This window comes from Nomascus leucogenys, chromosome 13 (genome assembly GCF_006542625.1).
Source record: "Nomascus leucogenys isolate Asia chromosome 13, Asia_NLE_v1, whole genome shotgun sequence".
Lineage (NCBI taxonomy): Eukaryota > Metazoa > Chordata > Mammalia > Primates > Hylobatidae > Nomascus > Nomascus leucogenys.
In genome coordinates, this window is record NC_044393.1 from 72,643,902 (window position 1) to 72,669,412 (window position 25,511).

A 25,511-nucleotide genomic window follows, 5' to 3' on the forward strand; every position below is an offset into this window, starting at 1 on the left:
TCTTTTATTAATTGCCATATAATTACTTAAGAGAAATTTGAGAGAGTCATACAGTACAATTATTGAGTCTATACCTTCAAAAACCTAACGAGAAAAATAAAAACATTACCTGTGTATCCCTACAAAATACACTGAGTCTTTCGGGAATCCTTTTAGGTACAGTTTGTGTTCCAGCATTGTGATACTCTACTCCTGTTATTTTATGTCTGAATCCACCAAGAAATGGTTTGTGAAAGTCAGATTTGACAATCTCAACAGGTACCTGCTGGTATTGATCAAGGCCTGAGAGATAACACCAAGATTCAATGAAAGCTCAACCAAGAAGGGACTCAAAAATACTTTATCTAAAAGACATCAAATAACGAACCAGTTTGGACAGTGACAGTTACGATTTGAGAGACATCAGTTAATCCATCTATTCTTTTGACTGGATACAGATCTGGATTTGTAGAAAAGATTTCCACTTGTACAATTTCCTGTGGCTTAACTCCATGTTGTACTAGAGTCTCATTATTTTTAAGAATTTTTCCTAAAAATTGAAATAAAATTTTTAAAAGTTTTATGACAAAGAAATGGCTATTCATTGATTTTATTCTTTGTTTTTAATTGACAAATAAAAATTGTATATATTGTGTACAACATGTTTTGAACTATGTATACATACTGATGTAGCTTAATACAGCTATTAACATGTTCATTACCTCATATACTTATAATTTTGTGGTAAGAACACTTAATATCTATTTTCTTAGCAATTTTCAAATATGTAATATATTATTATTAACTATAGTCACCATTTCTAGAAATGGCTAATTACACATTCTCATTTTAAGGAGATGGAAAATATCAAAGGTGAACTTTGAAACTTTGAACACATATCATTTAATTATTAAATACAGTATTAATATATTTACTCATAGGAACACATATCATTTAATTATTAAGTATAGTATTAATAGTTTCTACCTCTTGCTCTGATGTTAGTAGAAAAAACTCCATAATAGGAAGAGTTTTAGTGGCATTCTTGAGCAGGAATTCAGCATTATAAATAACACTACATTACTCTCAGTTCATCAGGAATATAAATACATAATAACCATGAAACTCCGTAAACACTTAAAAAATAAAGACATTCTATGGTATGAGCAGAATAATATGCTAAACATTCATTCTATTAAAAAAACACAATGTGTTAACTGTAAGTATAGGACATACCCATATCAAGAGGAAGGATAATTATTTTAATACCCATCCTACCCCCCATATTAGTTCTTTCCCACGTTGCTATAAAAAACTACCTGAGACTGCATAATTTATAAAGAAAAGACATTTAGGCCACGCATGGTGGTTCATGCTTGTAATACCAGCACTTTGGGAGGCCGAGGTGGGCAGATCACTATGGCCAGGAGTTCATGACCAGCCTGTCCAACATGGGAAAACCCAGTCTCTACTAAAAATACAAAACTGAGCCAGGCCGTGGTGGCATACACCTGCAATCCCAGCTACTTGAGAGGCTAAGGCAAGAGAATTACTCAAACCCGGGAGGAAGAGGTTGCAGTGAGCCAAGATCGCACCCTGAACTCAAGCCTGAGCGACAGAGCAAAACTCTGTCTCGAAAAAAATAATAAAAGAGGTTTAATTGGCTCACCATTCCACAGGCTGTATGGGAGCATGGCTGGGGAGGCCTCAGGAAAATGTGGCAGAAGGTGAAGAGGAAGAGGGCACATCTTACGTGAACAGAGGAGGAGAAAGAGTGAAGGAGGAGGTGCTACACACTTTTAAGCAATCAGATATCATGAGAACTCACTCACGACCAAGAAGAGAGCAAGGGGGAAATCCACCCCCACGATCCATTCGCCTCCCACCAGACCTCTCCTCCAACACTGATGATTACAATTTGACAAGAGATTTGGGAGAGGACACAAATCCAAATCATATCATTCTGCCCCTGGCTCCTCTCAAATCTCATGTCCTCACATTGCAAAATACAATCATCCCTTCTTAACAGTCCCCCAAGTATTAACTCATTTCAGCATTAACTCAAAAGTCCACAGACCAAACTCTTATCTGAGACAAGGCAAGTCCCTTCCACCTATGAGCCTATAAAATCAAAAACAAGTTAGTTACTTTCAAGATACAATGGAGATATAGGCATTGGGTAAATATACCCATTCCAAAATGGAGAAATCAGCCAAAACAACGGGGCTACACGTCCCATGCAAGGCCAAAACCCAACAGGGCAGTTATTGAATCTTAAAACTTTAAATAATCTCCTTTGATTCCATGTTTCACATACAGGCCACACTGATGCAAGGGGTGGGCTCCCAAGGCTTTGGGAAGCTCTGCCCCTGTGGCGCTGCAGGGCTCAGCTCGCATGGCTGCTCTCAAGAGCTGGCACTGAGTGCCTGCAGCTTTGCCAGGTGCACAGTACAAGCTGCTAATGGATCTACCATTCTGGAGTCTGGAAGACTCCACAGGCACAGCTCCACTAGGCAGTGCCACAGTGGGCACTCTGTGTGGGGGCTCCAATTGCATATTTACCCTCCGCACCACCCTAGCAGATGTTCTCCATGAGGGCTCTGCTCCTGCAGCCAATTTCTGCCTGGACATCCAGGCATTTCCATATATCCTCTGAAATCTAGGCAGAGGCTCCGAAGCCTCAATTCTTGCCCTCTGTGCACCCATACACTTAATATGACATGGAAGCCACCAAGGCTTATGGCTTCCACCCTCTGGAGCAATGGCCTGAGACATATCTGGAGCCCTTTTAGCCAGAGCAGGAGCTGGAGCAGCTGGGATGCCGGCAGAAGTGTCCCAAACGGCCCTGGGCCTAGCCCACAAAACCACTTTTCCCTCCTAGGCCTCCAGGCCTGTGACAAGAGAGGCTGCCATGAAGGTCTCTGAAATGGCTTTGAGGCATTTTCCCCATTATCTTGGCCATTAACATTTGGTTCCTTTTTATTATATAAATTTTGCAGCCTGCTTTAATTCCTCCCTTGAAATAGGGTTTTTCTTTTCTACCAAATGGTCAGGCTACACATTTTCTAAACTTTTATGCTCTGCTTCCTTTTTATATATAAGTTCCAGTTTCAGATCATCTCCTTGCTCACACATATCACCATATACTCTTAGAACCAGCTAGGCCACATCTTGAACACTTTGCTGTTTAGAAATTTCTTCCACCAGATACCCTAAATCACCACTTTCAAGTTCAAAGTTCCACAGATCCCTAGAGCAAGGACACAATGCTGCCAGTGTCTTTGCTAAAGCATAGCACGTGTGACCTTTACTCCAGTTCCCAATGAGTTCCTCATTTCCATCTGAGACTACCTCAGCCTTGACTCCACTGTCCATATCACTATCAGCATTTTGGTCACAACAATCTAACAAGTCTCTAGGAAGTTCCAAACTTTCCCCCATCTTCCTGTCTTCTTCAAAGGCCTCCAAACACCTGTCCATTACCCAGTTCCAAAGCTGCTTACATATTTTCAGATAACTTTACAGCAATGCCAAACTTCTTGGTACCAACTTTCTGTATTAGTCCGTTCTCACATTGCTATAAAGAACTACTTAAGACTGGGTACTTTTTAAAGAAAAGAGATTTAATTGGCTCACAGTTCCATGGGCTGTACAGGAAGCATGGTTGGGGAGGCCTCAGGAAACTTACAATCATGGCAAAAGGTGAAGAAGGAGGCACGTTTTATATGGCTGGAGCAGGGGGAAGAGAGCAAAGGGGGAGATGCTGAACACTTTTAAACAACCAGATCTCATGATAACTCACTATCACAAGAACAACAAGGGGGAAATCTGCCCCCATGATCCAATCACCTCCCACAAGGCCCCTCCTCCAACACTGGGGAATACAATTCAACATGAGATTTGGGTGGGTACACAAATCCAAACCATATCACCCCCAGTACAGAGAAGCATATATGCAGAATCCCTTACTTTCTCTCTTTTCATAATCAGAAACTCATATAAATTAATTCATGCTACCGTAGAGGTAAGCTGCAGTTTTGTGCTAGAAAAAGTATACAATGCTTAATTTTTATGATGCTATTGTTTTAACTTCTACTCACTCCTCCCCCATCTGCCCAGCCACTGGTGTATTCAGCAAATTGACTAATTTTCTTTCTCTATTTTAAGGCATACAAAAATGTAACTATGTAACTGGCTGCTGTTTTGTGTCATGGAAACTTTATTGATGGAATCTATATTAATCTTCCAATTTATGGCCCTTCTAAATTACAGTTAGGAATGTGAACACTGCAAAAGATTTACTTATTCTTAGAAATCCATCAGACACCACTACATTCTCCAACTTACAATGATAATGGTTCAGCTTACAAATTTCTGACTTTATCATGATGCAAAAGCCACAACATTTAGTAGAAACCATACTTCAAGCACCCAATCATTCTGTTTTTCACTTTCAGTGCAGTATGCAATAAATTACATGAGATATTCAACACTTATAAAAGAGTCCTTGTAGTAAATGATTTTGCCCAACTGTAAGCTAATGTAACTATTCTGAGCACATTTAAGGTAGGCTACGCTAAGCTGTGAAGTTTGGTAGGTTAGGCTTACTAAATGCATTTTTGACATATGATGTTTTCAATTTATGACAGGTTTACTGGGACATAACCCAATCATAAATTGAGGAGCATCCGTAGTCTATTTTGGCTATGTTCAAGAAAGCACATTCTAAGATCTTTGAGTTTCTACTTCACACCCTAAATACTTCAGTTAAAAAATTAACATGAGGGCCAGGTGTGGTGGCTCACACCTGTAATCCCAGCACTTTGCAAGGCGGGTGGATCACAAGGTCAGGAGTTTGAGACCAGCCTGGCCAATATGGTGAAACCCTGTCTCTACCAAAAATGTAAAAATTAGCTGGGTGTGGTGGCACATGCCTGTAGTCCCAGCTGCTTGGGAGGCTAAGGCAGGAGAATCACTTGAACCTGGGAAGTGGAGGTTGCAGTGAGCGAGATCGTGACACTGACTCCAGCCTGGACAACAGAGTGAGACTCCATCTCAAAAAAAAAAAAAAATTAACATGAATGTCATATGGACTTTATGATAGGTTGGGTAATTGCCCCAAGTATGTCTACATCCTAATCTCCCGGACCTATGAATATTACCTTATACGGCAAAAGTGGCTTTGCGGATTTGATTGAGAATTTTGAGTTGGAAAGATTTTCCTGGATTATCTGCTTGGGCTGTAAATGTAATCACAAGTCCCCTTATTATAGGAAGGAAGAGGAAGATTTGATGACAGAGGAGAAGGCCATATGACAGAAGCAGAGAGATTTGAAGATGCTACAGTTCTGGCTTTTAAAATGGAGGAAGGGGCTAATAAGCCAAGAAATACAAGGAATGCAACTCTAAAAGCTGGAAGGGCAAGGAATCAGATTCTCTTCTGGAGCCTCCAGAGGGACAGCAGCCCTGTAGACACCTTGATTTTATCTCAATGAAATTAATTTTGGATTTTTTGCCTCCAGAACTATAAGCGAAATATATGTGCTGCTTTAAGCCACTAAGTTTGTGACTGTTAGAACAGCCATAGGAAACCACTACAGGGCCCCCAAAGCCCCCTTTATTTCTCTACTTATTTCTGTAATGGGCTTAATCCCACCAAACTGGAGCTCAAGTTCCAGTACTAGCAGAAAGCACTTTAGAGGATGCCTGGCAAAGTGTCAAGGTCTTTTGTAATTGCTGCTGGCATAAGCCTGCTACCCAGTGGTGATGCCTGGTACTTAAAGAAGAAAGGTCATGAGGTATAAAGAACAGAGAAATCCTTAAGTACCACTAGCTGGTTACTACAATCTCAAAGTGCTCTCTCATCCAATTTTGAACTTCACCTTATAGTTAATGTGCAGCAGTTTCAAATTCCCTCTGGAGTCATACCTACATTTACGTTCAGACTCTGCCACTTACAAGTTTCGTGACTTTGCACAAGTTTCTTGAGTTTCGGGTTTCTTCTCCCAAAAAAAGAGTTACTAGTAATTCCTACATCAAAAGGCTGCTGTGTGGATTAAATTATAATGTAGGCAAAACATTTTTTGGAAGTACTAGCACACAGTATATGGTCAATAAATTAATCACCAACACCAACAATACGGTCATAATCATTATTACTAATAATTATTTAAGTTTTAGCTTTTGTATAGCAAATCAAGTTTTAACAATCACTTATCTGAACACATGAACATCTTACTGTTGGAGTACATTTACTATAATAGATTTTTTTAAATAATTTGGAAATTAAATTATTTTTCTCTGGAAACTTTTTGTGGCATCATTATAAGTCAATATCAAAACTGTTTAAAATATTACGATCTGTTCAGACATATTCTATAAAAACATATATTTAGGTATGTTAGTCTGATAAACTGTAACAGTTAATAAAGACTATGTCCTCTCATGACACAAGATTAATATAACTTCAGTGGGCTGTTCAATATCATCCACAAAATATAAATATATCTATCATCATGGAAATGTGAATTGACCTTAATGTACAGAATACTCATAAATCATATTCAGTCCTCTTCCTCTTCTACACATTCTCTTTCATCATCCATTTTTTCAATCTCATCTCCTCCCGCTACCCATATATAATCTACTTCCAGCCACTCAACACTTCTTACCACTTTCCGAAACTTCTACATTTTCTCACCTCTTTGTGACTTGGCACAATTATTATCATTTTTATTAAATGAAACTTTCTAGAATCTACCAAGTTCCTTCCCCTGTTCCCACAGCTTTTTGTGCATATTTCCATGGATGCATTTACACATTACATGGTAGCTACTGCATGCATCTTCTTCCTTACTAATCTGTAAACAATTTCAGAACAGGAATCTTATTTCACATTTCTCTGTATCTTCATTTCTTAGCAAAGTATCTAGAACAAAGTGTGCCCTTACTAAATATGTATTGAATGAGTGAATGCATAACCACAATATAATGTTAAATTATATCTAGAACAAAGTGTGCCCTTACTAAATATGTATTGAATAAGTGAATGCATAACCACAATATAATGTTAAATTAGTATCAAGATATTTAGTTTTTAAAATCAAAGATCTTGATTGTTTACATGTTAAAACTAGAAAAGTCTTGATATGTTTTATTAGCCTCCAAACTTACCTGAGTATCTTATCTGCAGTACAGAATGTGGGATACCTAATAAGTGTGAAAAATGGTCCTTGAGATATTTAAGAATGGTATCAACCTTAAAAGGTATTACAATTTCCTGGCCCACTGGAATAAGTACAACTTTTACTGTAAATTAAAAGAGAAAAGAAAGAATTATAGTCAAATATGCAAAGGTCAGCAAACTACAGTCCACAAACAGATACAGAATTATGTGCTAATTTTTAATTACACAGAATACAAGTTGTTCTTGCTAGTGTTTCCCTGCTGTGCCCCAATGATAACAGTTACTTTTAATTTTCTATAAGGAGAAGTAGCCAATATTTAGCTGCTTTGAAAATCAACCCATAATCTCAAAAATTAGCTCTAATGTTCAATACCTGGTATGTCTTGTTCAGATATAAGCCTAGGAAACATCTCAGGAAATCAGGCATTTTTGCATAGTGAATTTAGGAAAGACAGACCTGAGACAGAGTGTCTCAGAGGTTAGAAATGCACTATAACTACTTTTCACAAAGAGGGACATAATATGGCTCAATCCCCTCTAGAAAAGAGAGAATCAAGATACTTACATATTAAAAGTTTTTTAAAATGTTATGATAAAATGATTATCTGTTCACGAATATAGGAGGGAAATACGGTATGTAAAAAGTAATTAATATGGGTAAACTGTTTTACATCTACAGACTTCAAATTTTAATGGAGAAGACGTAAGAAGATGGAGTATAGAATAAAGACTGTGGATCAAAAAAGTTTTGTATATTTCTAGATTCCTGAAATTACAGTTTTCATAAAGCTAAAAATAAGACATTTATCAATAACATGACAAAATTTAAGTAGGCACTGGTAATGCAAAGGTTCTTTGAGCTTGTTAAAACTTGTTTTCACGGTTCTCTATCAACAAAGAGAATACTTTCTCAGATGGCAAATATAAGAAGGTTATTTTAATTAATAAATTTTAAAACTTTCATAGTAGTGACTTCTTAAGCTTTGGGAAGGGGAAATGTGTCAAGGGATTTGTGAAGTTCAGGAGGTACAGGACCAAGACAACATTTTTTTAAAAATCACCATGTGTTTAAGTTATAATATCAGGGAATGACAGAAATACCCAAAAATGAAGCCCAAATTTACATTAAATACTAAAACTGAGAGATACCTGCTTCAATCAGGTATAATTGGGCTTACGTAGTTTTCTCTCCTTCTCTCTTTTCATTCTTTACTTACATGGACACATCACACAAGGGTAAACTACCCCACTAGATTCAAAAGCCACATTTTACCAGCCAAACTAAGCTGCTGTTATTATTGTTGTTAAATCATGGCTCATGTTCTCCACTCTGTAGGCAGAAACTCTCTCAAAACTCATTCACAAGACAGAAAAGGAGCAGTCAGTTAACCATGCAAGTAGAATGGTTCTCTGTGTAACCACCTTATTGCTGGTGCCATCTGCTGTTATTAAGAATGTAATAATAACTACTGTATGCTATCAACATTACTTTATGTCTTTAAAATTAACCTACAATGAAAAACAATAATTTTTCTGAAGGAAAATATAAGTTAACACTAAACAGACTATAGAAATACATAAAAGCAACATGATATGTAGAATAAGCGAGCCCTGGATACAAAACTAGAAAAATCTATTGTCAAGTTCCCATCCACCTCTTGCTATTTAGGTACAACAATTAATTCCAAATTGGCATGTAAAATAATTCCCATTTCAGTCAACAATTTCTCCATCATTTTCCAAGGTGGTAAACATTTTTAAAACCTACTTTCTTTGAAAAAATATATACATATCAATTTTTAAATTTAATGATGCTCATTCACTGATGAAAAATAGATACTGCAGAATAGAGAAGCTTTCACAAATAGTTAAGAGATTCAAGCTATGTATCTCTGGAAGTTTGGTGTATAAGGGAAAGGGAAAGGAATATCAAATATAAAACAAATCTTTAAGCAAAAATAAGCCAACAAGAAAACTCATTCATTCTTCAAAATGAGAAAATGAAATAGCCTATCTTCCTTAGGTAGTACCTGTTGCTAGAGAATCTTCCATTGATTCTTGCAAAGACTCCTTTATAGACTTTATTTTATCCAGAAATGCCAAACTATCATCATTTGGCCTCTGCATTGCATATTGCTTTTCACGATGTTGTGGAGTATATGAAACTTGTCTTGGTGATATAACCTCTTCCATGAGTTGTTCATTGTCTGGTTCCAGGCTTGAAAAGCTTTGGTCACTTTGCTCCTCAACATGTATTGCACGGCTCTCACTGAATTGTTCTATTCCAGATTCATGCTCTTCAGTTTGATCTGACTCTTGAGGCTCTTCTGAGGGAACTGGAATAGTGACAGTATCAAAAGCATTATCACTTTCTTCTGTTGAATTGGCTATATTCTGAGCTTCATACTTCTCCTGCTGATTAGACATTTTCCTGAATTAAGAAAAATAAACACATTTACTACATAGATGAAGTTTCTACATCAAAAATCAAATTCATTGCTAGTATAGAGTAACATTCATAATATTAAACTAAAATGTTGCTCAATTTAAAAAAATGTTTATCTTAGTAATAGCATCAGGTTGAAAAAAAGAACCTCAAAACAATAAATTTGACAATACTCTGCAAAGAATATATGGAAAAACATTTTTAAATATCTTGTCATTTCTTATTTCTTCCTTATTTTAGTCCCTTTTTTTTGAAACTTCCTTATTTAATGAAGAATGCCTCGTGAAAAGACTTTTTGAATTTCTTTTTTCTGAATACGAAACTGACAGATGGATCCTTCTAGCATTACAAATGATTAGAAGCTCCAAGGAACCAGCCAGCTCTATAGCAAGTGTACCCTGAAGAGAATACACTTTTTGTAGTAGCTCTGCTCTTACAAATTGTAGCAGAGGTCTGCAATGACCTCTGCTCCCCCCAAATAAACCTATTACAACAAATATAAGTTGAGCTTGGAGCTGACTAGACCCACAGCTATAGCAACCAAGAGCTTGGGTCTGGAAGACAAGATGACAGCATCTAAAAGCTTGGGCCGGGATAGTCCAGTGCATGCCAGAGCCGGGCTGCAGATGCAGGAGCTAAATCAGAGAAACGAATATCCAATATAGTAGGGAGCCCACCTACAGAAGTCAGGTAGGGAAAATAGGGAAGGTAGCCCCAAGACCAGATTTCTATGGCAAAGGCATGGGGAATATGAAACCTTGAAACAGTAGTGAGGTGGAAAAGCTCTCTCTGGGGCTTCTACTTTGAGCACAAATCTTTATGAAGAAAGTAAATTCACCCATAGCCAGTGGAATTCTCTGGCTACTAAATTATAAATTTTTAAAAATGGAAATATCTGCAATAAAAATATACAATTGTTTACCTCAGTGAATAAGCTATACAAGATTAGAGAGAGAAGAGAGAATTAGTAAACTGGAAGATAAATAAAATGATTTTATATAGAATGATGCAAACAGATAAGATACAAAAAATATGAGACTAAAAGCCATGGAAAAGAAAGCCTAGCATGTTTTTGCTAAGCATATATTTTGTTGTGAGCTAAGAATGATTTTGTATTGTGAAACCAAAAAACAACAAAGAAGATGCATTGGAGACTATGTGTGGTCTTTGCAGTCTAAAAAAAACCTGCGAAGTCCTTTTCATAAAATGTTTGCCAGCTTCTGAACTAACATATGTCAAAATGGAGTCCCAGAAGGAAAAATAGAAAGATAGAGGAGAAAAAATATGTTTATGTATTATTTATTCTTTTTGAGACAGAGTATTGCTCTGTCACCCAGGCTGGAGTGCAGTGGTCCAATCTCAGGTCACTGCAACCTCCGCCTCCCAGTTTCAAGTGATTCTCCTGCCTTAGCCTCCTGAGTAACTGGGACTACAGGCATGTGCTACCACACCCAGCTTATTTTTGTATTTTTAGTAGAGATGAGGTTTTGCCATGTTGGCCAGGCTGGTCTCGAACTCCTGGCCTCAAATGATTCATCTGCCTCGGCCTCCCAAAGTGCTGGGATTACAGGCATGAGCCATGATGCCCAGTCAGGAAAAATATTTTAAAAGGTAATAGCTGAGAACTTTTCAAAACTGATAAAAGAATATGGATCCTCAGATCCAGGAAGCATAACAAATATATACCAAACAGGTTAAATAAAAATAATTAATAGCCATATACATTGTAATGAAATTACAGAATATCAAAGACAAAGAGAAGATCCTGAAAGTACAATGATAAAGAATATAACATCTACTGTTTTGAATCATATTAATTTGCTGATATAAATACAAAGAAAAGTAAAATCACCGCAGACTTATCAGAAAAATAGGAGCCAATGCAACAATAGGCTAACTGAAAGAAGATAACTATCAACCTAGAATTGTGCACCCAGCAAAATTACCTCTCAAGAAAGAAAACAGAAGCATTTACAAGTTAGTTACTAAGTTACCACCAAGATATTTGCTCTAAAGGAACTTCTGAAGAATATACTCAAAGGAGGAAAATAATTTCAAGGGATGTCTGAAGTGCAACTCGGAAAGGTAAATGTGGAAAATCATAAACATATGAGTAAATCCAAACAAATACTGTTAATACAAAATGATAGCAAACTGAAATATTAGACAATAATATATAATTGAGTAGGGAAAAAACCAGACCAAACTCTCTCAAATCCTTATACTGTTTATAATTTGTTTATTTGTATAGACTTAGGGAGTACAAGTACAGTGCAGTTTTGTTATATTAATAGATTGTGTAGTGGTGAAGTCTGGGCTTTTATTGTGGCCATCACCCTAATAGTATACATAGTACCCACTGAGTAATTTCTCATCCCTCACACCCTTCCCCTGCTCCCTTTCTTTCAAGTCTCCAATGTCTATTATTCCACTCTCTATGTTCAGGTGTAGATGTTATTTCACTCACACTTATAAGTGAGAACATGTGGTATTTGACTTTCTGTTTCTGAGTTATTTCACATAAAATAATGGCCTCCCATTCCAAGGGGGATATATTCTTAACCTTAGACTTCGTTACGTAAATATGCATAGTTAAATCTCACTACAAGCAATAAAAAACAGAAACATAGTTTTTAAATTTCAAAACAATCAAGAGGGAAAGAAGTGGAATGAGAAAAACCTGAACAAAACTCAATTTTAAAAAAGGTCAAGAAACTTCTTCAGGCTCTCACCACAAAAAACAAAACAAACAAACAAACCAAAAACAAAAAACACACTCACAGAAACACGATTTTGATTATTTTCTCCTGTAACAGAGCTTAATGGCCTAATTAGAAAGAGGATATCATAACAAAGCCCTACCTCCTAGCAACATATTCATCCGCCCTCTTTGAAGAGTCTGAGGTAATGCTTTTGTTTCTATCTGAGGGGTCATCCTCACCCCAAACTGGCCAAGATAGTATCTTCTAAAAACAGCAATAACAACAAAATCAAGAATTTCTGCTCTTCAGAAAACACAACTGGGAGAATAAAAAGACAAATCATAGACTAGAAGATACTTTTCACAAAATGCATATCTGATAAAGGACTTATATCCAGACTATATAGAGAATAATGAGAAAAAATAATATTTAAAAAAGGTAAAATATTTAAACAGACACTTCACCAAAGAATACATATAGAAGGCAATTAAGCAGGGCCAGGTCTAGGTTGAGGCAAGTGAAGTGCCTACAATGCTCTACACTCGTACTCCTGTCTGAAAATGAATGCCTCCTAAAATTTTGGGCCTAGGTGCATCATTTGCTTCACCCCAGTCTCAGCCCTGAGAACAAACACATAAAAAGAAGCTCAATATTGTTACTCATTATAAAAATGGAATTTCAAATCACAATGAGATAGCACTACATACCTACTAGAATAATTAAAATAATATTTTTTAAAGCTCTCTAATAGCAAGTGCTAGTGAGTGCATATAAAGACAAGTGGTACACACAACAACATGGATGAAACTCAAAGAAATTATGCTCAGTGAAGAAGCCAGCTTTACTAAGGCTGTGTACTATTGACTCAATTTATATGACAAATCCTAGGGTTAGAAAATATACCAAAGCCTAAGGGTAAAGATAAGAGTTGATTACAGAAGGATGTGGGGATTTTTTACATGATGGAAACACTCAAAATCTCAACTGTGGTAGTGGTTATGCAAACTATATGTGTTTATTAAAATGTATAGCTCTCCAGACTAAAGAGGGTAAATTTTATTGTGTCTAGATTATCCCTTACTAGAAAGATAACAAAAAGTAATAGCAACTAATGCTCCTTTCAGTAGGGGGAAAAAAGTGTGCTATTAAGACTAAGACTCAAGGAATTTCAATAACAATAACAATTTTTGAAAATCGACGAGGCAGGGAAAAAGAACTGACCCCAGATGTAAGGTCAGTGGTATAGGAAAGGATAAATAGCAAAGAAAGTGAAAATATATGGGTAAATATAAATGCACTTTGGCTGTATAAAAATAATGTCATAAAGTCATACACACACAGAAATACAAAACAATCATTTGTCATATCTGTTGTGGGGGTGAAAATGATAAAAAGGGCATTTATCTTATCATAATTCATTATCTTATCATAATTCATTCATACATTCGTCTGTATATGTGTTTTATGTGGCTTTATGATTTTGTGCTATACTTAATAAAGACGCTAAATAAAAAAGAAGAAAGAGGAAGAGGAGGATGAAGTACTCTATATGTTGACAGAAGTCACATTCCAAGATTTATTAAGTGAGAAAAAGAAAGAAGGTGAAATAAGAATATATATTCGTGTTTGTTTCTATTTGGATAAAGAAACACTCAGAAAAGTATGAAAGAAACTAAGAAAACTAGTTATCTGATGGGGGGCAAGGTGAGTAGGAAGTAGCCAGAACAAGGGTGGGCTCCAGAATTCTCAATGTATTATTTTTAATATTTTTATTTTTAAACAATATACATGTATTACCTGTTTAAAAAATTAGATAAGACATCATAGGCTAGTAGAGTAGGGAAAACACAAGGTGGCTGGGAGAGTATAGGATCATGAGTGCTAAAGCCTCTTTAGGAATAGGAACGAAGAATTATGACAGGTCTGAGATTTCATCCTACCTACAAGCTAACAATTTAGCCTGCCATAGTTTCATGAATGCTGTTAGAATAGATAAGACTCCTGGGTCAAGACAAAGGACTTTATTATTCATGGCACAGCAGATAGCATGAGCTTTATATTCACATAGGATCCCTGTGCCCCCAAATCCCAGATGAACAATGTGGAATGCCCAATTAGATGCCATACACACAGTGGGTTTGTATCACAGCTAAGAAACCCCAAGCTTAGAAACTCCAATCCTTTATAATGGACTTCAAGCAAATATGCCTAGCCTTTGCCTTGGGGGAATATATCATTGTTATTATATCAGACAGATAAATCTGACCTCTGCTTTAGAAAGAGACCGTATATCGGCCGGGCGCTGTGGCTCACGCCTGTAATCCCAGCACTTTGCGAGGCCGAGGCGGGTGGATCACGGGGTCAGGAGACCGAGACCATCCTGGCTAACACGGTGAAACCCCGTCTCTACCAAAAATTAAAATTAGCCGGGCGTGGTGGCGGGCGCCTGTAGTCCCAGCTACTCGGGAGGCTGAGGCAGGAGAATGGCGTGAACCCGGGAGGCGGAGCTTGTAGTGAGCCGAGATCGCGCCACTGCACTCCAGCCTGGGCAACAGAGCGAGACTCCGCCTCAAAAAAAAAAAAAAAAAAAAAAAGAAAGAGACCCTATATCTTTTAAGACTGTTCAGTATACAAATACCCTTGAAAACAAAATTCAAAACAAAGCTGTCAGTGTCTTTTAAGCAGAAATTCTAGAGAACCACGGGGAACTGTCTTCCATGAGGAATAAGAACCATCCATGGACCAACACCAAAAAAGCTTCTGAGAGTCAGTCAGCATCTAGTGATTATTCTCATAGCTATGTAGTAAGAATGACCATTTCACAACAGCAATTACATTGTCTTTCCTACAGCCAGCAAGAACAATGCTTGCTCACCTATGCTCTGAAACTTTGTTAGGCTCGATCTGACACTACCCAATGTGAACAAGGCCCCATTTAATAGACACAACATTTAAAAGCAGTCTGAAGGTATAGATACCTAAAGGGCAAGCCATGCCTATATCTATCTAATAAGGTGGAAAAGGATTAAACCAGCGTGAATGCCCACCAGGGCATGAGAGTTGATCCAACAGGCCTAGGATAATAAATTTCATAACTATAACATGAGTAAATTATACCTAACAGTATAATAAAACAATAATATAACACAACCAAGGAAGGTCTACTTTTAGAGTCATCCTTTATTTTTTTTCTTTCGCTCACCCATTATCCAGCCACTCAAAAAGCACTGTCAGTACTGACCTGAAAATTTAGTCTCAGTCTCCTTTTGTCTGTCATCCTGTCATATTTTGACAGTATTACTGCAACAGTCTCTTAGCTGGTTATCTTAATTTCATTATTGAAACTCCTACCCCACCAACCCCTGCCAAAAAAATCCATTATTCTCACAGCAGCCAGAAAAATATTTTTTAAAGAAAATCATGCCATGCCCCTCTCATACTTGCTTAAATACCTCTAAAATAAAATGCTTTCCAGAATAAAATCCAAACTACACGCCATGGCCTTCAAGGTCCTAAATGATCTAGTCCCTGCCTCTCTGACCTCATCTTCTAAACAACACCACCTTTTACCGTATCTAGGATTGATCTCCCTCTTGGGGCTTTTGCATTTTATGTTTCCTATGTCAGAAATGTGTTACTACAAACCTTTTTTGAGATAGAGTCTGGCTCTGTCACCCAGGCTACAGTACAATGGTGAGATCTCAGCTCACTGCAACCTCTGCCTCCTGGTTCAAGCAATTCTCCTGCCTCAGCCTCCCAAATAGCTGGGATTACAGGTGCCCGCCACCATGCCTAGCTAATTTTTGTATTTTTAGTAGATACACAGTTTCACTATGTTGGCCAGGATGGTCTCAAACTCCTGACCTCAGGTGATCTGCCCACCTCAGCCTCCCAAAGTGCTGGGATTACAGGCGTGAGCCACCGTACCTGGCCTGTTACTACAAATCTTTATGACTAATTCCTCATCTTCCATGTCTCAGTTTCCAGGGAGGCCTCCCTAATCATACCTCAACTACCCTCTAATTTATTTTTTTCATCAATATAATCACTACATTTCTCAAAAGAAGACATAAAAATAGCCAACAGGTATATGAAAAAATACTCAACATCAATAATAATCAGAGAAATGCAAATCAAAACCACAATAAGACATCATCTCACCCCAGTTAAAATGGCTATTGTCAAAAAGAAAATAACAGATGCTGGCAAGGATGCAAAGAAAGGGGAATGGTAGTACACTGTTAGTGGGAAATGTAAATTACTACAGCCATTGTAGAAAACAGCAGGAAGGTTCCTCAAAAAACTAAAAATAGTTCTACCATATAATCCAGCAATTCCACTGCTGGGTATATAAACAAAAGAAAGGAAATCAGCATATTGAAGAGATATCTGCACTCCCATGTTTACTGGAGCACTATCCACAATAGCCAATCAACCTAAGTGTCTACCACCGAATAAAGAAAGAAAATGTGGCATGTATACACACAATGAAATATTATTAAGCCATAAAAAAGAATGAAATTCTGTCATTTGCAACAACATGGGTGAAACTGGGGGACATTATGTTAATTAAGTAAAATAAGTAAGGCACAGAAAGACAAATATCACATGTTCTCATTCAAAAGTAGGAGCTTAAAAAGTTGATCTCACAAGGGTAGAGACTAGAATGATGGTTACCAGAAGCTGGGAAGGGCAGGAGGGAGGAGGGATGAAGTAAGGTTGGTTAGGGGGTTCAAAAATACATTTACATAGAAGGAGTAAGTTCTATGTTTGATAGCACCGTATGGTGACTATAGTTAACAATATTTTATATTTCAAAACAGCTAGAAGAAAAGTTTTAGAATATTCCCAGAACAAAGAAATGATAAGGTAACAGATATCCTAATTACCTTAATTTGATTATTATAAATTGTATGCATGTATCAAATATCACAGTTGCTCAATAAATATGTACAATTACGTATAAACAAAAATTTTTAAATTTTTGAAAAGCATTGGCCATGGCTGAATTCATTCATGCTTTCAACAAATTTTTATTGGGTACCTACTCATTACCAGTCCCTCTTTTAGCTGTGTGCAGAGACACTTCTATGTTTCTACACACAGCCATGGACAAGGCTTTTCAAAAATTTTAAAATTTTTGTTGATACATAATTATTGTACATATTTATTGGACACGTGTGATATTTGATACATATCTTTATCTGACCCAGTACATATTTCACTAATTTAGTTGTTACTTGCCCATTTTCCTCACTAGAATATAAGCTTTTTTTACTGCAGGGATTTTGATCTGGTCGGTAGTTTGCAGTTTTTACTGCAGAGATTTTGATCTGCAGTTAAAAAATAGCTTACATTCTAGTGAGGAAAATAGACAAGTAATAACTAAATTAGTAAAATATACATTGGATCAGATAAAGAGCTAGCAAAATAATAAAGCAAAGAAGGTGGCTAGGAAGTATGAGACTATTAGGAGAGAGTATGGCAGAGTAGAGCGGCAAGTTTTGCTAAGTATTTGTGTGGGGAAGGAATGCCTCTCTGGTTAAAATGACATCTGAGCAGGAGGCTGAACTGAGAAAATAAGCAAGGCATGAGGACAAATGGAGAAATGAGAAGCATCACATATCTGAGGAATAACTAGCTAGTCAACTTATGTGGCTAGAGAGCAGTGAGTTAAGAAAAGAGCAATAGAAGATGAAGCCAGAGAGGAGGTTGTGGGGAGAGGGCATTAGATTGTGGAAGGTAGGGGAGTGGGAAGCTGGTAGGACATCAGGAGTCTACTGGAGTCTATTGTAGTAACCTTGACATGAGGTGAAATGGACCTGGGTGACAGTAGAGGAGACGATGAGAAGTGCTGACTGGATTCTGGATATATTTTTAAAATAGAGCTGAAAGGATTTAGTGATGAACTAAATGTGGGCTATGAGATAAAGAGAGGAATCAAGGATACTGCTAACATTTTTAGCCCAAATAACCAGAAGGATGAGCTACATTTACAGAAATAAAGAAAACTTCAAATAAAGGAGGCCTGAGGTATGCATGGAAATTAGATCAGTCTGATTTGGGGCATGCTGAGTTTGAGATGCCCACTGGACACTGGGTTAGCAGTTTGAAGTTCTGAGAAGATGTTGGCCTGGAAATTGGAGAGTCAGAAGTCTATGGTATTTAAAGCCATGAGACATGTGAAATCAATGTAGTCAGAAACGCAAGCCACATATTATAAAGTTTCTTTGATAGGTACTGGATAAATCCTTACCCCTCCATCTTCCTCCTCAATGCGTCTGCCTCCATTTCCTAGTTGCTATGGTTTCTAATGCTTATATTTATTTCACCCTAATTTTAGTATGTTAGGTGTCCTAGATTGCTCCCCTCCAAGCAATCTGTCTCCTTATAAACAAGATGAGGGCTGGGCGCGGTAACTCAAGCCTATAATCCCAGCACTTTGGGAGCCCGAGGTGGTCAGATCCCTTGAGCCTAGAAATTCAATACCAGCCTGGGCAACATAGTGAGACCCTGTCTCTACAAAAAATACAAACTTAGCTGTGCATTGTATTGTGGCACGCACCTGCAATTCTAATTACTCGGGAGGCTGAGGTGGGAAGATAGCTTCAGCCAGGGCGGTGGAGATTGTAGTGAGCCAAGATCTCACCACTGCCCTCCAGCCAGAGCGATGGAGTGAGACCCTGTCTAAATAAACACATACACACACACACACACACACACACACAAACACACACTGATCACAGTTCTCTGTAACCTGTAGATTGTATGTATAGTAGTGCCTAAGGTTCATAGGTCCTTAATTAATGATATGAATGACCCAAATAATTACATGTTTTCAAGACGTTAGTTGTTTATAAAAAGGGTGATTAGCAACTGTGTTTATGATGGTTAGCAGTGATAAGCATTTATTCAACCTAAAAATAAGAAATGTCAAGGTTTCTAAGTCATGACTTCATTGCCATGCAGTACAGTGATTCCCAGCTTTGGTTTCCTAAAGTGGAATTTCAGAAGGGCTGACTGTGGAGCCAGCCCACCTGAGTTTGATTCCAGACTTAACAACTTCTTGTCGAAAGAAGCAATCGGCCATGGGTCTTGAGTGTCCCTACATGTTCTTGTGGGGCGTGACAAAAATGCAAGGCCATGACCACTGTTTACGCAGACCCTTTCTCAGGGTTGTGTTTGCACCGAGAAACTGCAATGGCTGAGATAAACTCTTCCCCAGAAACAAAGAGCAGGCTTTCTTTGGTTTACTGTAAAAGCAGTAAATTCTCCATGTGCAAGCATCCATGTAGACTCACTTGTGTTTCCCCTGTTGGACTGGGTGGGGCTTGTGAAATTGGCACAAACTTGAAGCACTGGCTACTTCTTTTGCACGTGTCCTTTGACCCAGCATCCAAGAAACAGTGACTAACGTATTAGTTTGTACATAGGGTAAAACACCAGACCCCTCACACTTCCTGATACTTACTAGCTATATGACTTTGAGATACAGAGGTTTCTTAACCTAAGTCTCATTTTCCTCACTTGTGAAACGGGATATTAGTAGTTTCAACATCAAAGGTTCTTCCAAGAATTAAATAAAATAGTGTATATAAAGTACTTAGCAAACAGTGCCTGGCACACAATAAGCATATAAGAAATGTTAGCTAATTAGTAATGAACTATTTCTAAAATTTCCAAATGGCTAATGATAATTATACACTAAAAATGACTCCTAGGTATTACATAATTACTCGTTTTATAAAGTAGGAGAAAAAAATACTTTTAAAATAAAGCGTAAATTAGCAAATACACCAAATTATTTAATTCTCACAGATGATATAATTATGCCCATTTTACAGATAAAGAAATTAGCACAGAGAGGTTAAGTAGTATTTTCAAGAACCCAGAGCTAGTAAGCAGTATATCTGGGATCCAAATCCAGGCAGTCTGGATCCAGAACCCATGCCCTTAACCACTTAACTGTGCTGTATCTCAGTGTAGGAGTCCATGGGGGATTGGGAGGAGAACAGAAAAGGGGTCCTGGTGATTAAGAAAAAGTTTAGAAACTGATCTCCCTGCAGATGAAAAAGCTAAGACCCAGGAATGCCTCATGGTAGGTTAGTGGTAGTCAGATCCAGAATTTAACTAACAATTTTGCCATCAGATACATTATCAGAGAATGTCTTTAATTCTTAAGTGAGAAACATGACTATGATTTAAAATAGAGTAGAAAATACTCAGCAGATTTTTTTTTCACCCATCTAGAACAAGGAGCTAATTTTATTGGTTTCTAATACCCCCTCATATGTATATATTAATATGCTCTACTTGCATACATAAATGTGTAAACTCTCACTGCAGCAAATATTAAATGTAAATAACAAAGTACACATATTAAAAGTGTGAAATGTAAAATGTGAAATTCCAACCCAGTTTGGAAAGCTACAGTTGGAAAAGACTTTTCAAAATCGTTTTTTCATTATTGTTATTGTTCATTTTGTTGTTTTTAAGAGAGTAATATGTGCTTACTAGGAAAAAAATCTAACAGAATAGAAGGGGATAAAATAAGAAGTAAAAGTATTCCAGACATGCTAATTTTATTTCTCATTGTTAGGCAGTTTATCTTTCCAGGAATTGTCTATAAAGCTACAATTATATAATATATATACATTTAAATTTGTTTATGATCATATCAATGTCTTTCATAAACTATATTTCTGTTTATTTTTAAACTTTAATACTATTTTATGACTTATTTTTATAATATGTGCTTAACATTTATTTTTATGTAAAATACGATTCTGCCGCATTCTTTTCAACAACTTCACAGTAACTTCTTTGCAAGGCTAAGCCACACTGTAGTCAACTGTTGCTCATTGATGGACATTTTAACTGTCTCTAGTTTTTTACTATTAAAAATAGTGCTGCAACAAACATCTTATACATCTATCTCTGTATATATGTGTAAGTATACAGAAAATGAGTTCTCAGACTTAGAATGGACAAGTCAAAGAGCATACAGATCTTAATTTTGTTAAATTCCATCAAACTGTTTTCTATTATAGCCCCAAAAAGTTCCCCTTGTTTCCTTACATCCTCATATTGTTTTATGAGTCCTAATAATTAAATATCCCTTTGTTGTGTGTTGCCCTTATATTTTCCATTGTATGTTTGATGTTGTTTGTTTTCTCTTACTATACAAAAGTTTTAGATTGTTAGGTAGTGACATTTATCAATCTTTTTGCTTATGAGAGTTTCCAAATTTCCTGAAATGCTTCGAAACACCTTCTCACAATGAAACATAAATACATAAATTCATCCATAAACGCATAAATGAGACAGATCTGTAAATATTGATAGAAAACAACTGGACACACAGTCTTAAGTGTAAAAGCCAATCACAGAAGAGTATGCACAATGTTACAGGTGTAACTACACATTTGCGTATGTCTAAAACACCTCTGGAAGGTGGCCTGGAGATGGGGAGAAATGGGTAGATGGAGGATTTTCACTCTTCATTCTTTTTACTATTCGAACTATTTTTTATGTATTATCTATTCAAATGAAAATGTTTAAAAAGCAACCTCTATCATGTTTGCATACAAAAAAGTCTCCCTTTTCACCTACATTTCATTCCCTACCATTTAAAGCTTAATACATTTAGAATGTAGTATAGTTAGTAAGGTAGGGATCCAGTATTGCCTTCTACCAAATAGATCTGTTGAATTTTTAGGTTTGTTAAGAGGCAAAGACCAAGGGTGGAGAGGAAAGAGTGAGAGTGCCAGGTGAGGAAAGTCTAAAATCTCTCGACTTAATATGACAATGGTCGCCACGGAAGGCTAACAGTCTCTAGTGCCAGGTTTGGGTTATACACACATCTTCTATGCAATTACCGTGATAAGCACTCGGGGTGTGAGGTGAGGTGTACCTCCTAGCTTGATGCTGCTGCTTCAAGTCCCAAATCAGAGAGGGGAAGCCAAAAAAGGAGCCGAGAAAGATGGGATGCTTCGCACGGTTTTTAAAGTAAAGGCGTAACATTCCTGACCGACCAGGCAGCCCCAGGCGCTCAGGCGCCAATCACTGCCCTGCACACAGAACCCAGAGTCCAGAGCGGCTGTCACCGGCTCTAGGCTGGATCTAAGCGTCGGACCGGAAGGCCGCAGTCAAAACCTGTCCTCCTACCTGTGTACGAAACCCAGCTATTCTCGTCGAAGTGCTTTCCCAGGCTCCTAAGAAGCAGCTTCCATACTCGCCGCGTTCTCAGCTGTTGGTCGTATCCTAGCAACGGTCCTGGCACCACCTCTTCCTGCCAGGGCACGGCAGGGGGAAGGGGAGGAGCCAGAGGCGGGTGGGGGGAGGAGCCAGAGGAGGGTAGGGGGCGGGGCCTGGAAGGAGGGGCGCGGCAGAAGAAAAGGGGAGGAGCCAGAGACGAGGAGGCAGGGTCGTGAAGGAGGAGCGCGGCAGGAGAGAAGGGGAGGAGCCAGAGGCGGAGGGGCGGTATCGGGAAGGAGGAGTGCGGCAGAACAGAAGGGAAGCAGCCAGAGGCGGAGGGGCGGTGTCGGGAAGGAGGAGCGCGGCAGGAGAGAAGGGGAGGAGCCGGAGGCGGGGAGGCGGGGTCGTGAAGGAGGAGCGCGGCAAGAGAGAAGGGGAGGAGCCAGAGGCGGAGGGGCGGTGTCGGGAAGGAGGAACACGGCAGGAAATAAGGGAAGGAGCCAGAGGCGGGCTGGGGGCCGGGGTCGGGAAGGAGGATCGCGTTAGGGAAGAGGAGGAGGAGCCAGAGGAGGGGGATGGGGGGCTGCACAGGAGGAACGCGACAGGGAAAAGGGGAAGGAGGAACATGGCAGGAGAAAGGGGAGGATCGCCAGAGGCTAAGAGACAGGAAGAGGGACGCGTCAGGGAGAAGGGGAGGAGCCAGAGGCGAGGGGGCGTGGAGGAGGGAAGCGGCAGGGAGGAGGGGCGGGGCCAGAGGCGAGGGGGCGGGGAGGAGGGACGGGGCGGGGAAGAGGGACGCGGCGGGGAAGAGGGACGCGGCGGGGAGAAGGGGAGGAGCCAGAGGCGGCGGGCTGTTACCAACTGGCTACGTAGATCCAAGTGAATCAGGACAGTAACCTCTCTCCAAGATCTTTTACACTTGTGAAAGGGCACAGCTCTCTAAACCAAACACTGACAGCAATTTAATCTTACAGATGTAAAAAAATCCGAGTCAGAGAAATCATCACGATGAAGTCAGAGGCGAGAAACTGTCAGGTGCCTACTTGCTTTTGTTAAACTAACAAATTGGCTCTCAGCTTCCTGGCAGCCAAAGAGAAAAGGGAGATAGTAGCTATCAAATAATTCTGCTTATAAGAGAAGAACTTTTGTTAATCACTAAATTACTTAATAAACTAAATTTTGTCTAACAAATTATTTTTCTTTGTGTGTGTGTGTGTGTGTGTGTGTGTGTACAGAGTCTTGCTCTGTCGCCCAGGCTGAAGTGCAGTGGTTAGATCTCGGCTCACTGCAACCTCCACCTCCCCAGCTCCCGCGATTCTCCTGCCTCAGCCTCCTGAGTAGCTGAGATTACAGGCGCCCGCCACCACGCCCGGCTAATTTTGGTATTTTTAGTAGAGATGGGGTTTCACCATGTTGACCAGGCTGATCTGGAACTCCTAGCCTCAAGCAATCCGCCTTCAAAAGTGTTGGGGATTACAGGAGTGAGCCACCGCGCCCGGCCTATCAATAAATAAGAAAACTTTTAAAGAAGCACAGGATAGTATTGGAGGTCAAGTATGTTCCTCTTGGAAATTTAGTAACAAACTACATGTTGCTATCTTGTAATAGCTTATGAAGTATTCATTGTCATGAGGCACCATACATAGATTTTTAATTTAATCCTTACAACGATTTTATTAGGGAAAAACTATTAGATCCATTCTGTAAATGAGAAAACTAAGGCACACAAAGTTTAATGAGGGAACCAGGACTAAACCTAAGCAATCTAACTCCAGGTCCCAGATTTTTTACCCACTATTACAGTACTATTTAATTTGATTTGATATTTTAAAAGGATTAATAAAATTAGTACAGGTCCATTCCCTTATTCGTAAATGTTCATTGTCTTCATTTATTTCTTTATACTGTTCTGCTGAAATTGCACTCTCATCTCCCCAATAACTTTGTAATATCCAATGCCATTTTTTTCAGTCATCCCATTTTAAAATATATTTTTACTAGAATAGTGAAATATATATTCAGATAAAATTGGCTTTTAGTAATGATCAGTAAAAGTAAATTCATTTTAATCATTTCCACACGTTCATGAAAAGTAAAGGGGAAAAATGGGCATAGAGGTAACCACTAGAATTAGGCTTTCTTGGATGGGTAGACCAGGTGTGGAGGTGTGCAGATAAGATTTTACAAACACTCATACACTCCCATCTCCAAAATCATAATTTATCTTACATTCTGCTACTAATAAACATTCCACTGGTTTTAAACATTCACTTTTCTGGGTCTCCTCTTTAAAATTTATCATTCACTGTTCTCAATGTTAGGGACAGTATGCAAACAGTAGGTTTAGGAATAGAGTCAGGAGATGGGGGAAGAAAACTGGTAGGAGAGAACTTAAGTGTCTCACAGTGTTAAATGTGACTTGATAGCCACTATTCATATTTTTTTGTAGTTTGCTGTGAGGATGACTTTATACAATTTAATCTTAAATAGGAACCTAACTTAATAGTTAGGCTTCCTTGGGTAGTCTGTGGAGCATGGAAAGGTTATTAGCATGTCAAAATCTTGTTCACGCACACACACACTCACATACACACAAATGTAGTTTGGTTACATAATAAATTTATATTCAAACTTAATGAAAACAACCAATAGGAAAAAGCTTCTCAATTCCAAAAGTGAAAGAGTAATTTTACAATACCATTTTCCATTTTCCTTTTCATGATAAATTTATGCATTTTCTCAGGATTTATTCCACCAAACGACTTTGTATTTCTCATGAAACATCTACCTTTATTCATCTCAGCATTTATTTATGTAATAAACATTTCTTTTGATGTGCTTTTATTTTTACAAAGATGCCACCTAGTGGCTTGATAAAATCAATCATTTCAAAGTATTTCCCATTGTTACTCCAGGTTAAAATGAATAATGAATATTTTTAACATTAAAATAATTTAGAAAACTAAGGACCTGAAAATTTTTGTTTTGGAAATTATGTAGA

At 38.2% G+C, this 25,511-nt stretch overlaps 1 protein-coding gene across 1 annotated transcript in view; it reads right to left on the reverse strand.

Annotated features, from left to right (window-relative positions):
* Nucleotides 1–23,074, reverse strand: part of IQUB (IQ motif and ubiquitin domain containing) — a 71,693-nt gene extending 48,619 nt beyond the window's left edge. Inside the window, exons 1-5 of the mRNA XM_003261262.3 lie at nucleotides 22,481–23,074; nucleotides 9,196–9,596; nucleotides 7,153–7,287; nucleotides 368–529; nucleotides 110–282 (exon numbers count right to left, since the gene is read on the reverse strand). Of these exons, the coding sequence (XP_003261310.2) occupies nucleotides 110–282; nucleotides 368–529; nucleotides 7,153–7,287; nucleotides 9,196–9,592 (867 nt within the window). The 5' untranslated portion in view covers nucleotides 9,593–9,596; nucleotides 22,481–23,074. The remainder of the gene's footprint in view (nucleotides 1–109; nucleotides 283–367; nucleotides 530–7,152; nucleotides 7,288–9,195; nucleotides 9,597–22,480) is intronic.
* Between the last annotated feature and the right edge of the window lie 2,437 nt (nucleotides 23,075–25,511).